The sequence below is a fragment of the Orbicella faveolata genome, unplaced genomic scaffold (assembly GCF_042242905.1).
Source record: "Orbicella faveolata isolate gen_17 unplaced genomic scaffold, um_ofav_v1 contig_12, whole genome shotgun sequence".
Lineage (NCBI taxonomy): Eukaryota > Metazoa > Cnidaria > Anthozoa > Scleractinia > Merulinidae > Orbicella > Orbicella faveolata.
Window position 1 is genome coordinate 25,541,271 of NW_028301539.1, and position 15,590 is coordinate 25,556,860.

General features: G+C 40.1%; 1 protein-coding gene, 1 long non-coding RNA gene and 2 pseudogenes across 2 annotated transcripts; 3 read left to right on the plus strand and 1 right to left on the minus strand.

Moving 5' to 3' along the window:
* The first annotated feature begins 603 nt into the window (after positions 1–603).
* On the plus strand, positions 604–2,567 carry LOC149117325 (melanocyte-stimulating hormone receptor-like). Its single transcript, XM_089282987.1, has one exon. It carries the CDS (start codon positions 843–845, stop codon positions 1,944–1,946), a length of 1,104 nt encoding a protein of 367 aa, XP_089139113.1. The 5' UTR covers positions 604–842; the 3' UTR covers positions 1,947–2,567.
* Positions 2,568–6,753: 4,186 nt separating this feature from the next.
* Positions 6,754–8,622, minus strand: LOC149117326 (uncharacterized; annotated as a pseudogene).
* Positions 8,623–9,519: 897 nt separating this feature from the next.
* LOC149117327 (uncharacterized) lies at positions 9,520–10,062 on the plus strand. Its single transcript, XR_016204118.1, has 2 exons — positions 9,520–9,617; positions 9,840–10,062. It is a non-coding gene; the product is annotated as an uncharacterized LOC149117327 (long non-coding RNA).
* Positions 10,063–11,913: 1,851 nt separating this feature from the next.
* Positions 11,914–13,086, plus strand: LOC149117328 (melanocortin receptor 4-like; annotated as a pseudogene).
* Positions 13,087–15,590: the final 2,504 nt, after the last annotated feature.

Below are 15,590 nucleotides of genomic sequence, written 5' to 3' on the forward strand. Positions count from 1 at the left end.
TTTGATGTAAGAGGTCTAAGGCGCCACTGTTTCTAGATATTTTCTGGACGAACAAATTACATCGGAAAGATCACAGATAAAATTAAATGTCAACATGTCAGAAAAATAATAATTATTTGACGTGAGTAGTTTGAGACATTGTTCAACCCCAAAGCTGATTGGTTGTCACCGATCTTACCATGTTTTCAAGACAAAAACCCTCCTTTTGTTAAACGCGTCAATCTGTATTGATTTTTGAGCAAAAAAATCAAATACTTTTATTCAGATGTCTTTCAGCGACGCTTTTGATATTGACGCTCCGTTGAATAGGTGTTCTACTAAGGGAGGGTGGAAAAATTTTACGGGCTCCCCACTGCAGACGAGTAGTATTGTTCTCTAATAACAATTTAGTCCCATTGAACTCGATTATATTCATAATTACGAGATTACAGAATTAAATCACACGGGTAATAACCAAGACCAAAGTTTGTTTACATTACCTGCACGTGCACTTGAACCACTCCACAGCGGTCTCCTTGGCAAAGAGGACAGTGGGCGTTGTAGAGAGGTGACCGCTATGGCGAGGTAGGGGTGTAATATGACACCTGTTTTTCAGGGGGGTGGTTAAACATTTTTATTTTTATTTAAAGGCACACTGTAGCATACAAATCGTAACACAGAGACAAACAGAAACCTGTTGGCTGGAGCTAAAACTAGCCTGAGTTGGGTTAAAAGCAGTTAAGACCACGAACATCAACGTTGACTACATTGTTAAATTAATCGCAAATGGACACGAGTCACTAAACTGAATTTTTATTGTTTAAGAATCGATTGAACAGTGATAATCCCGAACAGTTGACAGAATGATTCTGGGCTATTTTTTTTGGATTGACATGTTCAACAAAATAATCAAAACCTACGCGCACACGTTGCGTGATGTCCGGTCAAATATCTTGACACACGACCCTCCCACTCACTCAGTGAGCTCAGATTCGGAAGGATTAAGATTGTTCGTTGTTGCAGAGTGGGAAAATCACAAAGTGATGGCAACAGCAAACTATTCTCAAGATGGGATGCAGAAAACATACGAACAACTGATATGCTGGGCAGATTTAATTGCAGCGCCTGCAGTTCATGGCCAGTTGATATTTCTTTCAGTTTTAAACATTTTTCTCTCCGTTACTGCATTTCTTGGAAATGCTTTGATTTTAATTGCTCTTCGCAAGGAGTCTTCCCTTCATCCACCGTCTAAAGCCTTGCTTCGCAGCCTCGCAACAACTGATCTTTGTGTTGGTCTAATTGCAGAGCCTCTCATTGCTATCTATTGGATTTCTCTATTGAATGAACATTGGAATATTTGTCGCCTGGTATCAGCAGCCGTTTATATAACAAGTTTTATTTTGTGTGAAGTATCTCTGTTGACAATGACAGCAATAAGCGTGGACAGACTTCTCGCCCTGTTGTTGGGACTGAGATACAGACAAGTTGTAACTTTGAAGAGAACCTACGTGATCGTCATCACCTTCTGGGTTGTGTCCACTGTCTTCTCGACAGCGTACTTCTGGAATCTGTTTATCATCCTGTCCTTTATTGTTGTGGTTGTACCACTGAGTCTAGTAACCTCAATCATCTCGTATACGAAGATTTTCCTAACCCTCCGTCATCATCAAGCTCAGTTACAAGACCAAACTCAACAACCGAACCGAACAAGTCCACTGAACATAGCGCGATACAAAAAGGCCGTGTCCAGTGCGTTATGGTTGCAAATGACGCTGGTTGCTTGTTATCTACCCCGTGCTATAGTGGCCGCTCTGTCCACTCACAGTGAACTTTCTTCATTTGTTTTTCTCGCTGGCAAATATACACAGACTTTAGTTTTCTTAAACTCGTCATTAAACCCGATTCTTTACTGTTGGAAGATAGAAGAAGTCAGACAAGCAGTAAAGGAGGCAATCTGGCAAGTCTGAATTTAAGAGTGAAGCTTGCTCAGTTTAGGATATCGGTATTATATGAAGCATTAACAAAAGCAAAAACTACTTTATCAGTGTAGATAGAATATATTTTTTAAGACTTGAAGACTTAGAAGACAATTAATGGAAATAATGCAAAGTCACCTTCTTTGTTTATCAAACACAATCCTTTTGTCAAGACAGTTAACTGAAATTACCAGCCGTGACCCGGGTTAACCAGTCGGGTTACCATTTCATTTAAATGGAAGCCGCCAGAGATCTTATATATGTATGCAGAACGGGCATCAAATTGATGGCCTCGTGCAATTCGCGAAAGGTTAGATTGTGTACTCTCACGGTTTAGTCGGAACATAGAAACTGCGACTTAATTTTAACAGTGAACGTTTGAGTTCAGATTAGCCTGGTTATTCTACAGGATTTTATCGGTCCTTTTACAAAATTCAAAAATGAAAAAAAATTATTTAATAATCCCGTTGACATTTAATAACAAATAACAATCAGGGAGTTGATATAAGTAGTTGACACTCAGGCAGCAATGTTAATCGTAGCAGATTTTCCTTGTTGTAGTTTCTCACGATAAGTCATTTGTGGAACATAAATAAAGTCAATAAACTGACAGTAGCGATGGACAATTTTATGACGATCTGTCATACGCGATAACTCAGGTGGTCGAGGAGAAGATAGGATAGTAAAGTATCTCCAGGATTTTTCACGAGAGGGGGGGAGGGTGGTTAGTACCTTGGGGTTGTAGAACCAATAGGGCATGCCCCTAAAATGTTACCATTTTGAGAATTGGATCCTGATTGAAACTCTTACACTATAGCAATACCGCAAAGTAGAAATTACGATGGGGTGCCTGTCCAGAGTGTTTGCTATTATTTCTGCCATAATATTCACAAGCTTTTTTTTAATTTGTTTTATTTTTGCCTTTCCAAATTGTGGGGGAGGGAGGCTAGCCGCCCAATCAACCCCCACCCCCTATGTCCGCCCCTGCTCTGTCTAACACCATATTTAAAAGCAGACACCCAGTGTATAAGCTCAAATGTAGCTTATAGACGTAAATTATTTGATCCAGTCAACAGATGAGATATACGCACAGGAAGACACAACACTTATAAATCTGCGGTTCTTAAATGAAACGAAAGTATAGCGGTGACTTTAAAAGTACCGTGAAGCAAAATAAACCGAAATAAATGCGAAATAAATAAATAGAAAACAAGGTAGTCCCTCATACAATGGGAAATCGCCATGCAAATGTAAGAATTAACTGGCAAAGTGCGAAATCTCATGCATGTAAAACAACCACCAAAAGGAATATTCAAAACCGCATGACAAAAGAAACGACTGCGCTGGAGAATGATGTAGCTCCGCAATACATGCAAACTAGATCCTACACCGGCCTGTCAGTATTAAGAGAGTGTCTCTGTAAGAGCGGTCCGGTCGATTTTGCTTGAGACACAGATTTAGCTCATTTCTTGTGTGTTGTAAGACATTCATGTACCTATACTAAAACCGCAATCCGTTTGATCGGATCTCTTTATTTTTCAGAGTTTTACGGAAATTAAATTTCAATCAAGCGAAGGCCTGTCGTGACAATTTTTATGACTTAAATTTGAGACAACTTTGGAGGACAATTTACAAAAAACTACGGGACTCAACAAAAAACAAATACCACAGCCATGTATATTAACTCTATCTTATCCATCGAGGCGACTTTCGTGAACATCACCTTTCAATCAAGAAAACAGGAAGACTTTAGTGACACCTTATCGGTTCGCTTAAGTCACACACGCGAAAACCGATCAAATTCAAAGTAAATTTTTGAAAAAGTGAGGCGTTCTTAAGGTTACAGTATACCTTCAGATCGGCAATTTTCTTCAAATTTGGATTTTTGGTTCAAAGTAATGATCGAAGAGTAATCTCTAATTTCTGAAAACAAAATTGAAAAAAACTCAATATTGGCGGAGAAATGGAGGTTTTACGTTACGGCCGGAAGTAAAAGTTCCCTCTTGATTGACAGCCCTATAACGTGTACGCAATCAACCGAGACTACTTTCGCGGGAATATATGGATACCACGAATTGGCTGGCTATTCAGATCCAAGCATTTTCCGTATTAGATGTAATTCTATTAAGTTATAAGTAAACATGGGCCACGGAAAACATTGTTCACCACTTCGAAAAAGCGAAGAACGAATGAAAACACATCAATGAGTGAAGAAGCGAAAGTTGGCCTCGCGGATGAAGCTATAGCTATCGTATCAAGCGGGCGAAAAGATCGAGTCAAGAGTACAGAAAGATTCTGTAAAAATTTGGGAACTCGACAGCTATAACAGCGATGTTTACATTGACTCTTTTGTTGAGTCCGATACTGATGAATCGCCCAACTCATTGAGATCCATTGGAATATTATCCATGCACATTTGCTCCGCCGCGCTTTCTTTTGTTCAGTTTGTTCTCGTCGCCCAGCCACTCTAGCGTTCGTATCCTTTTTCGTCTTCCCCATTTTGCCAGACCAGCTTCAAGAAAAACCGAGCTACAGAAAAATTATCTCTCCGCCTTGAGCGCATTGCGAAACACAAGGGTTTTTTCGAGATTCACGCGTAAATTTAACCGCGAGTTAATGGTAGTAAATTTTCCAAGCGCTGATTGGCTCAGTGATCTGAGAACCCAGTTGAAGGCGTTTGTGGGCGGAGTTTGTTTGCGAAGCAAGAGATTTTTCTTAGCGCTGTTTTCTCGAATAAATTTTTTCGCTTGAAGCAGACACTTTAAAGAGTTACAACTCAAAGGGGATTTGTTTGATTGCCCTCAAATTTGGACAGTAGCTAGATTAACATATAAAAAACAAAAACGTGTCTGCGAATTGTTTATTTCGACATATTTTTCCTCCGAGAGCAATTTTTGTACGATAACTTCACATTTTTTAAATCCTATTTTGAAAATGTTTTGTAACTTTTTACTGCAATTGAATGTGGAAAAACGCAGACACGCTTTTTTAGCGCTTTTTGTCCTGATACCGAGGAAAAAAATAAATTGGCGAAAAACAAAATTCGCTTTGACTTGTAGCTTCCAAAAGGTGATTAGGACGTTCGCATTTAGTGGCCGTGAAAAAATCGGCACTTCATTTTATTTCAAAATTTTTGGTATGGTTTGATAGCCAGCTCTATAAGCTTTAATTTGATATAGGGGTTTAGGTATCTACATCTTAAACCGGACGCGCTACATCGCTTGGACGTGAGACACCCCTGAAGGTATACGGTAACCTTAACTGATCCAACTAACATAGCTAGGAAGTAGGTGCCATAGAAAAGGTAACTACAGAAAAAAACTTTGCGGCCCGACCTTTACTAAAACTTTATAACTCCGTGAACTTACCTAATTTTCGGCAATCTCCAAGTTTGGCCGTCCATTTTGAGGGACTCGTCAACATGAAGCGTAGCAGATATAAATCGAGCAGGTAGATCTAAAACCGTCAGAAATACATACGAAAGTATTCAAATGAATTTTACTTCCAATTCCAGCGGCAAAATTTGAAATTGTTCGTTAAACTTACCATTCCTACATCCCCATGCGACCATTTCTTCCAACAATTCAAACACTACAACTAGTGTTCGAATTCCCCTCGTCGATTCTACCGTAAGAATTAACCTGTGCCACCTAAGCTTCGACTCGAATGTGAAGTACGAATCAAATAACATAACTGCTTCATCTTCGAGGCAATACCTCGCTGGTATTTTGATTTTCTGATCGACAAGGAAGGTGATCAGGAAGTGATCGCCATGTTTACCTCATAAACGTGACCGCTGACCAGCCGCTGAGTGAAAACAATACGGCGCGGGGTGGGGTGGGTGGCGGGCTTATCGTCACAAGGTATTCGAATACATGTTAAAAAAGCTTTAGGACTCTCAGTCTAAACAGTGAAGGCATGTACAGACAACTTTTATTTTATTCTCATAACTTTTTCCTTCAAATTAGAGCTGGTATTAATTAATAGAGTTATTCAAATATTTTTAACCTGGGTACCCATATGACTTTTGTGCTTGTCATCACTGGTATAAAAGAAGGTGTCTTTTCTTCCAGAACGTTTTATTTATACCCCATTGCACGGAATGAACACTACACTTAGAACGTTTGTTCCAAATCATTTTTTGCAGTTCCCAGGAATGTATGCATAATCATTGCTTTATACAAAGCTGACTCTAAAATATGATTTTCCATAACAGTGACCAATGTCATTTACCTATGGTGTTAATAAAACTACTGTTGTATAATTTTTAACGTTGTCCACTTTTAAGCCCGACATACAATTGTCAAGTGAACTATGTTAGTTTCAGCTCATTCCTTGATTCGATCTGACCCTTTATCACTAAACCCTATTCTTTTCATTTGCAATTTTCCTGTACATTTTTTTCATACGACAACGACAAAGAGTTTTACGAGTAAATATACAAATACATACAAAAGGCCGGCTAAATAAGTTCCTCCCCCTGCTCCTAATTTTTTGGTTGCTTTCGCCCCAAGCCTCTGCACGACTGCCTGTTAGCTAAAAGGAAATTTGAAAGACTGCTATGCAGGACACCTTTTCTTTTTCATTTTCGGTTACCCTCTACAATTTTTTATAAGTATGTAAAGATATAAAAAAACACAAAGGTTTTTACAAGTAAACTGTTTTTTGTGTAACAAACTAAATATATACATATACTTTGTTCTGGCAAAATGGTGGCTAAGAACGACTAAATATATACGTACTTGGAAATAAAATTACGCTGTTTGGTTTCCCGTTAAAACATTACGTAAGGATGACGCCTGTCTGTTCAAATTGTGACAAAACCACGTTACAAAGTCAAAGCAAAACAGAAAAAAGTGTAATTTTCATAACCAACTTACAATCTCTCCATTACAGACAGCAACAAGGGCCATTGCGTCACTGCTTGATGGTGTAATTATCCTTTTTACTGAGCACTGGCATTCATGAGTCATTTCCTTTATTTTTGACATTAGAACAGCTTTGGAATCTCTAGATTTAAATAGGAGCTCGAAGAAAGTACAGCTTTCCTTAAGCATGGAAACAGTAAAATAGTTCAATTTTTCTTCTTGACGTAGTCACACAAGTCATAAAAGTCATAGACAATCGGATGCGTTAAGCCAATTTCTGTTACAACTGATTCGACGGTGGTCATGTGACTCACTTCTTTCTCGTCAATTGATTCCTCGTCAGATTTATCGTCACCGCGGTGCTTAGAGACGGACTTGCCCGTCTCCTTCTCGAGGAGGACAAACGGGAGAAAAATCCTTGTATTTGGGCTTCGGTTAACCACTCTTCCCAGGAAAACAGGCGCTCCCGGCCCGTTTTACCCCTTCGCTTTCCTCATATCTTGCGAGACTTGTCGCGGATCCTCTCTCCTTCCAGATTGTTCACCAATTTCAAACTTGGAGGTGAGATACTGCCTTACTTTCTCTAAGAAGCGAACAGCGCCACCGTTTGGTTTATTGAGTGCCCATCCTTCACTTAAATTCGACTGGAAAGGTTCGCTACCTTGTCTCTCAATTACATTGGTACTGTCGTCTTCTGAAAGAGTAAGGGGTGAGAATTTTTCAACCCAGCCTCGTTTGAGTTTGTCGCACACACTCTCTGTATGTTGTCCAACAGATATGTGCAGCTCCATTTCTTCGACAGATTTGAATGTCTTAGCACATGCTGGTTCTGGGCATTCCAACACTAGCCCCAATTCACAGCTGCTTTCCGCATCACCACTGTCATGCGCGCTTCCATGCGTTACTGTCGGAGTGAAGCCAAAATTCTCCTGTTCTGTTGTGAGATCGGCGCCGCCTTGATGCTTGATGTAAATTTCATCCCACGGAATGAGTTTGCCAGGGCCAACTTGGAATGCCTTCCACACTATGAGCCCGTCTTGTTGATACAAAAAGTTGTGCATGGCACTGAATTGCTGGAGTTTATTGATATCTAAATCTTTCTTGGCTTCCTTTACGCGGCATACAGCTGCGGTACATCCTTGAACTGGCCTTTCTTTGAGCGCCGTGTGGATATCACTGTCAATGAGAACGTCATGGCTCTCGTTACAGTATCTCCTTATGGCACCTTTCAAGGGGCATAGGATCCTGTCGCATACGTCTTTTCCAGACTGTGGCTCAGAAAAGTCGTATCTCTGAAGTGACACACCTACACGATCTCCAACATCACGGGCGGCAACAATAAGCTGGCTATTGTGGTGACAGCCGGCTTCATCTGATTTGAGGTAAGCCTTCTTTATCTTTGGATTTGAGGAGCGAACGGTGATTAAGAGACTCTCCAAGATGGACAGCACAGAGAACCAATCCGCTGAACAGCCGTTCAATAGATGGTTGTAGAACGAAAAGAAAAAATTCCCCTTTCCATTACTCGTGATAGCACAGTTAACGTACCAGTCCATTCCCCTCTTAGCATACCAATCGCACTGCTTTTCACGAAATCGCTGCTGTAAGAACTTCATTGCCCAATCCATCACTATAAACACGGAATCTTCTGTCAGGTTTTGTATGAAGTTTTGTTTTGCGATATCTTGGTTTTCGCATCGGAGAATATGGCATTTCCATTCGTTGATGAAGTTGACGGACTCTCCAAAGTCATGCAGAAGATTATCATGTTGTTCTTTGGAGTACATCGAAGAGCAAAGTTCATTGACTTTCCATCCACGGATTAAAGAACAGTCTTCAGTTCCTCGCAACTGTCACACTTTGATAAATGGTCGTGTAAGCCCTGGTGTTTGAAGTCTTCATCAACTAAGAGCGAACTTCCTGCAGTGATCTGCGCAAACGCTGTCTTCGTCGTGACAATGAACGATTTCCTTAGGCGGTTCCTACTTTTTCTACTTTTCCTCAAGTTGTTCAACAATTTGGGTGATTCTTTGGAAACCTTCGGCACTGTCAGCGGATGCACTGTCCAGTCCTTGCAAAGACTTACGCTGAAACGCTTCTCTCACTTTAATTTTGGGACGCGGTACATATTGTTGCACGACTTAGTGATTGAAAACCACCATCTTCACAAAATGCCGCATGCTTATACCACTGATGACAAGCAAAAAAGTCATATGGGTACCCAGGTTAAAAATATTTGAATAACTCTATTAATTACTACCAGTTCTAATTTAAAGGAAAAAGTTATGAGAATAAAATAAAAGTTGTCTGTACATGCCTTCACCCTTTAAACTGAGAGTCCTGAAGTTTTTTTAGCATGTATAAACAATAGCCTCCATTTAGCGCGAAAATATGTCAGGGTATTTGTAACGCGGACATTATCTGTTCCGAGAAGCCAACAGTTTTCCGAGAGCATAGCTCGAGGAAAACTGTGAGCTTCGAGGAACAGATAATGTCCAAGAACAAATATCCGAACATATTTTCGTCCCAAATAGAGGCTTTTGTGTTCATTATTCTTCAAATCTTTTTCGCAACGCGCGCAGTTTTGAAAAATGGGGAATATTCTCGGATATTTCCCAGTTTCAGCTGGGGAATATTCGCTCACGTGACGCGTTTAGATCAATCGTGCGAGAACGAAAATATTTGATGGATTTCTGACGGTTTTAGATCTACCTGCTCGATTTATATCTGCTACGCTTCATGTTGACGAGTCCCTCAAAATGGACGGCCAAACTTGGAGATTGCCGAAAATTAGGTAAGTTCACGGGGTTATAAAGTTTTAGTAAAGGTCGGGCCGCAAAGTTTTTTTCTGTAGTTACCTTTTCTATGGCACCTACTTCCTAGCTATGTTAGTTGGATCAGTTAAGAACGCCTCACTTTTTCAAAAATTTACTTTGAATTTGATCGGTTTTCGCGTGTGTGACTTAAGCGAACCGATAAGGTGTCACTAAAGTCTTCCTGTTTTCTTGATTGAAAGGTGATGTTCACGAAAGTCGCCTCGATGGATAAGATAGAGTTAATATACATGGCTGTGGTATTTGTTTTTTGTTGAGTCCCGTAGTTTTTTGTAAATTGTCCTCCAAAGTTGTCTCAAATTTAAGTCATAAAAATTGTCACGACAGGCCTTCGCTTGATTGAAATTTAATTTCCGTAAAACTCTGAAAAATAAAGAGATCCGATCAAACGGATTGTGGTTTTAGTATAGGTACATGAATGTCTTACAACACACAAGAAATGAGCTAAATCTGTGTCTCAAGCAAAATCGACCGGACCGCTCTTACAGAGACACTCTCTTAAGCGGACAGCGGCCTCAGTAAGCCCGAAACATTTCTTCCCTTATTTTCTTTAAAACAAATCTGTATTAAGCGGACACCTCTGGTAAGCGGACACTAGCGACGGTCCCGTAACCCTTTAAACGGATCCTCGATTAAGGACGTTCGCGCGAAAATTTTCCAGTCGATAGATTTCTTTTAAATTTTTACTGCTAATAATTAGTTACTTGTGTCAGAAGTGCAAAAAAAGTGGGTGTCACTGACTTCGTTTCAGAGATAAAGCGTGTGGAAAACTACCCTGATTTTGGAAAATTGGCGCACGTAATTCAGCATGGTCTACAGGGGTTTATAGTTAAAAATATCGAAGGTGTGTCAACGGAGGCAAACGATCTTAGTCATATTTTGTAGAAGTGGGTCTGTTGCGTAAATAATTCCAAATGTTACCAACGTTTTCACAAAACGTAACCCTTTAAGAGACATTTGAAACCGTCGCACAGAAAAACGAAGAGCTAAAAAGAACGGAATTCGATGGTGCATTTTGCAAAAAATTGAAACTTCCATGATCCAGTCGACAGATTTTCTTCAGTTTTTTCGCTAAACGTAGAAAATTGGTAGAGAAAATGATCCATCAAAAGAAAAGTAGGGGTCACCGAACATCAAAGATCATTAAATCCAGGCAAAGCTATAGCACTGGCCATCTTTCCTACCATCGCTCATTTTATTACTTAGCGCGCGCTCTCAAGCATCCCTGTTCACCGAACTCATCAGAGTCTTATTAAACAACGCGGACGCGGATATGAAATGAATAAATTTTGTTTTGTTGATTTCTGTTGTTTAAAGCCTCTATTAAGCGGACCTTGAAGTGAATTTACATTGCAATTGTGGGATTACGTCATGGAAAGAGTCGATCGAAAAGGAAAAATTCCATACAGCTGATTAAGAACAACTTTAGAGTTGATCACGAACTTAAACTCATCTGGAATATGTTGAGTGTCAATCGTTACCTATTGAGTATTAATCGCAAACAATTCAAATATTTTCCGTGCTATTTGAACAAACCTCTGATTTGTAGGGCGGACACCAGGGGAGGTGCCATAGGGTCCACTAGACAGAGGTGCACAGAACGCCGTTGTTCCTTACGTCGCTCTCAAAGAAGTAGAGTACGAGTGACGGTTTGCTTGTTTGAGTCACACCGGGGGATAAATTTTTGTGACGTCATTTGCGCGCGACCCTACTTGAATCAAGATCATCCCTAACGCTCCTGTCCACCATCTGAAGGTTAAGATGATCCCCTACGATCATAGATAACTTCCAATCTGTGACTGCGAGTGCATGTGTACAAGTGACTGTCTGCGCATGCTCACCGGGAGACTTTCTCAGGGAACGTGCCGGAGAAGTTAGGAGGTTCACGCATCTACCTGCTGAGAAGAAGGAAAACTATAGCAACTAGACTGTTTTAGAAATGCTTTTTTTGTAGTGGCGATGACGCATGATGCTATACATGACATGTATCCCTCGAAGACGCTTTATATAGTAATTTATCGAAGCTTTAAAATCACAGCTCTAGTGCTGAATTAGATCAAACTTTACAAATGAATTCAAATAATTGTTTTCAGTGTTTGGTAGTAAAACCATCTGTTAGGCTGATTCAATGTTTTTCAACTGCTGATCGACATGTTTGTCAAATAATAAAATAAAGCAGGCACGTTCGTCATGCCCTCCAGCTAAATATTTTCTCTACGACCCTCCCACTCACGTACAAGCTAACATTACAAAAGTAGTTTTATCGCAGAGTGATGGCAACAGCAAACTTTTCTGGAAATGTGAAGCAGAAAACGGAATACGAACAACTGATATGCTGGGAAGGTTTAACTACAGTTCCTGGGATAAACGAGCAGTTTATATTTCTTTCAGTTTTAAACATTTTCCTCTCCATTACTGCATTTCTTGGAAATGCTTTGATTCTAGTCGCTCTTCGTAAAGAGTCTTCCCTTCACCCGCCGTGTAAACTCTTGCTCCGAAGCCTTGCAACAACCGATTTTTGTGTTGGTCTTATTACGGAACCTCTCTCTGTTGCCTATTGGATGTCCGTAGTAAATGAAGACTGGATTATTTGTCGCTCGGTATCGGCCGCGTTTAGAATAACAAGCGTTGCTTTGAGTGGAGTGTCTCTGGTGACAATGACTCTAATAAGCTTGGACAGACTTCTTGCTCTGTTGTTGAGGCTGAGATACAGACAAGTTGTAACTTTAAAGCTAACCTATATGATTGTTGTTAGCTCTTGGGTTGGGTGCACCGCCATAACAACATTGTACGTTTGGAATTCCCTAGTAACCTGGTGGTCAATCATGATAGTTGAACCACTGTGTTTACTAACCTCGATCGTCTCCTATACTAAGATTTTTCTCTCCCTCCGTCATCATCAAGCTCGGCTACAAGACCACGCTCAGCGACCGAACAAAACATTTCCACTAAACATAGCGCGATACAAAGAGGCAGTGACCAGTGTGATATGGTTGTAAGTGACAATGGTCGCTTGTTATCTTCCACAGGGTATAGTAGCGGTCTTTGCCATTAATAGTGTGGTGTCTTTATCTGTATTTCTCGCTAGTCATTATACAGCCACTTTAGTTTTCATAAACTCATCATTAAACCCGATTCTTTACTGCTGGAAGATGCAAGAAGTTAGACAAGCAGTAAAGGAGACAGTCAGACAGGTGCTTTGTTGTTCATCGTGTTAGCTCTTGTCGAGTTGCATCATCACTTATCTTACCCAGAGAAGATAAAAACTGTTAAACCTTGCAATAACTGATTCTTGGGTTGGTCTTATTACAGAGTCTCTCGCTGTTGGCTATTGGATGTTTGTAGTAAATGAAGATTAGAAAATCTGTCGCTACGTGACTGCAGCCGCTTATATAACGAGTATTATTTTGTGGATAAATAAAGATTATCTATCTATCTGAGGAGTGTCTGTTGACAAATGCTGCAATAAACGTGGACAGACTTCTCGCCGTGTTGTCGGGAATGAGATACAGAAAAGTTGCAACTTTAAAGCGAACTTACGTGATCTTTTGGGTTGTGTACGCTGTCTTTTCAACAGCGTATTTCTGGAATTTTCTTATAATCACATGGCGTATCTTTGCGATTAATGGAAATAATGCAAGTCACCTTCTTTGTTTATCAAACACAATCCTTTTGTCAAGATAGTTAATTAAAATTACCAGCTGTGACCCGGGTTAACCAGTCGGGTTACCATAAGGTGATCATCTCTTTTCATTTAAATGGAACCTGCAGAGATCTTATATATGTATGCAGAACGGGCATCAAATTGATGACCTCGTGCAATTCGCGGAAGGTTAGATAGTGTACTCTCACAGTTTACTCGGAACACAGAAACTGCGACTTAATTTTAACAGTGAACGTTTGAGTTCAGATTAGCTTGGTTTTTCTACAGGATTTTATCGGTCCTTTTACAAAATTCAAAAATTAAAAAAAGTTATTTAATAATCCCGTTGACATTTAACAACAAATAACAATCGGGGAGTTGATATAAGTAGTTGACACTCAGGCAGCAATGTTGATCGAAGCAGATTTTCCTTGTTGTATTTTCTTACGATAAGTCATTTGTGGAACATAAATAACGTCAATAAACTGACAGTAGCGATGGACAATTTTATTAAGATCTGTCATATGTGATAACACAGGTGGTCGAGGAGAAGATAGGATAGTAAAGTATCTCCAGGATTTTTCAAGGGGGGGGGGAGGGTGGTTAGTACTTTGGGGTTGTAGAACCAATAGGGCATGCCCCTAAAATGTTACCATTTTGAGAATTGGATCCTAATTGAAACTCTTACTCTAGCAATGCCGCAAAGTAGAAATTACGATGGGGTGCCCGTCCAGAGTGTTTGCTTTTATTTCTGCCATAATATTCACAAGCTTTTTTAATTTGTTTTATTTTTGCCTTTCCAAATTGTGGGGGAGGGGAGGCTAGCCGCCCAATCAACCCCTACCCCCTATGTCCGCTCCTGTTCTGTCTAACACCATATTTAAAAGCACACACCGAGTGTATAAGCTCAAATGTAGCTTATAGACGTAAATTATTTGATCCAGTCAACAGATGAGATACATGCCCAGGAAAACACAACACTTATAAATCCGCTGTTCTTAAATGAAACGAAAGTATAGCGGTGACTTTAAAAGAACCCTGAAGCAAAATAAACCGAAATAAATGCGAAATAAATAAATACAAAACAAGGTAGTACCTCATACAGTGGGAAATCGCCATAGAAATGTAAGAATTAACTGGCAAAGTGCGAAATCTCATGGAAAACAACTACCAAAAGGAATATTCAAAACCGCATGGCAAAAGAAACAAGTGCGCTGGAGAAAGATGTACATCCGCAATACATGCAAACTAGATCCTACACCGGCCTGTCAGTATTAAGCGGACAGCGGCCTCAGTAAGCCCGAAACATTTCTTCCCTTATTTTCTTTACAACAAATCTGAATTAAGCGGACACCTCTAGTAAGCGGACACTAGCGACGGTCCTGTAACCCTTTAAACGGATCCTCGATTAAGGACGTTCGCGCGAAAATTTACTGCTAATAATGAGTTACTTGTGTCAGAAGTGCAAAAAAATTGGATGTCACTGACTTCGTTTCAGAGATAAAGCGTGTGGAAAACTACCCTGATTTTGGAAAATTGGCGCACGTAATTCAGCATGGTCTACAGGAGTTTATAGTTAAAAATATCGAAGGTGTGTCAACGGAGGCAAACGATCTTAGTCATATTTTGTAGAAGTGGGTCCGTCGCGTAAACAATTCCGAATGTAAACAACGTTTTCACAAAACGTAACCCTTCAAGAGGCATTTGAAACCGTCACACAGATAAACGAAGGGCTAAAAAAAAAACGGAATTCGATGGTGCATTTTGCAAAAAATTGAAACTTCCATGATCCAGTCGACAGATTTTCTTCAGTTTTTTCGCTAAACGTAGAAAACTGTTAGAGAAAATGATCCATCACCGAACATCAAAGATCGTTAAATCCAGGCAAAGCTATAGCACTGGCCATCCGCTCTACCATTGCTCATTATAATACATAGCGCGCGCTCTCAAGCATCCCTGTTCACCGAACTCATCAGAGTCTTATTAAACAACACGGACGCGGATATGAAACTGAATAAATTTTGTTTTGTTGATTTCTGTTGTTTAAAACCTCTGTTAAGCGGACCTTGAAGTAAATTTACAATGCAGTTATGGATTATGTCATGGAAAGAGTCGATTGAAAAGGAAAGATTCCATACAGCTGAAAAACAGATTAAGAACAATTTTAGAGTTGTGAAGGTGAATTAATCAACATGACACGAGCGTGGGACAAAGAAAAATTCTGCGTCCTCGACAGGAATCGAACCCATGACCTCCCGAACACCGGGCGGGCGCTCTATCCACTGAGCTA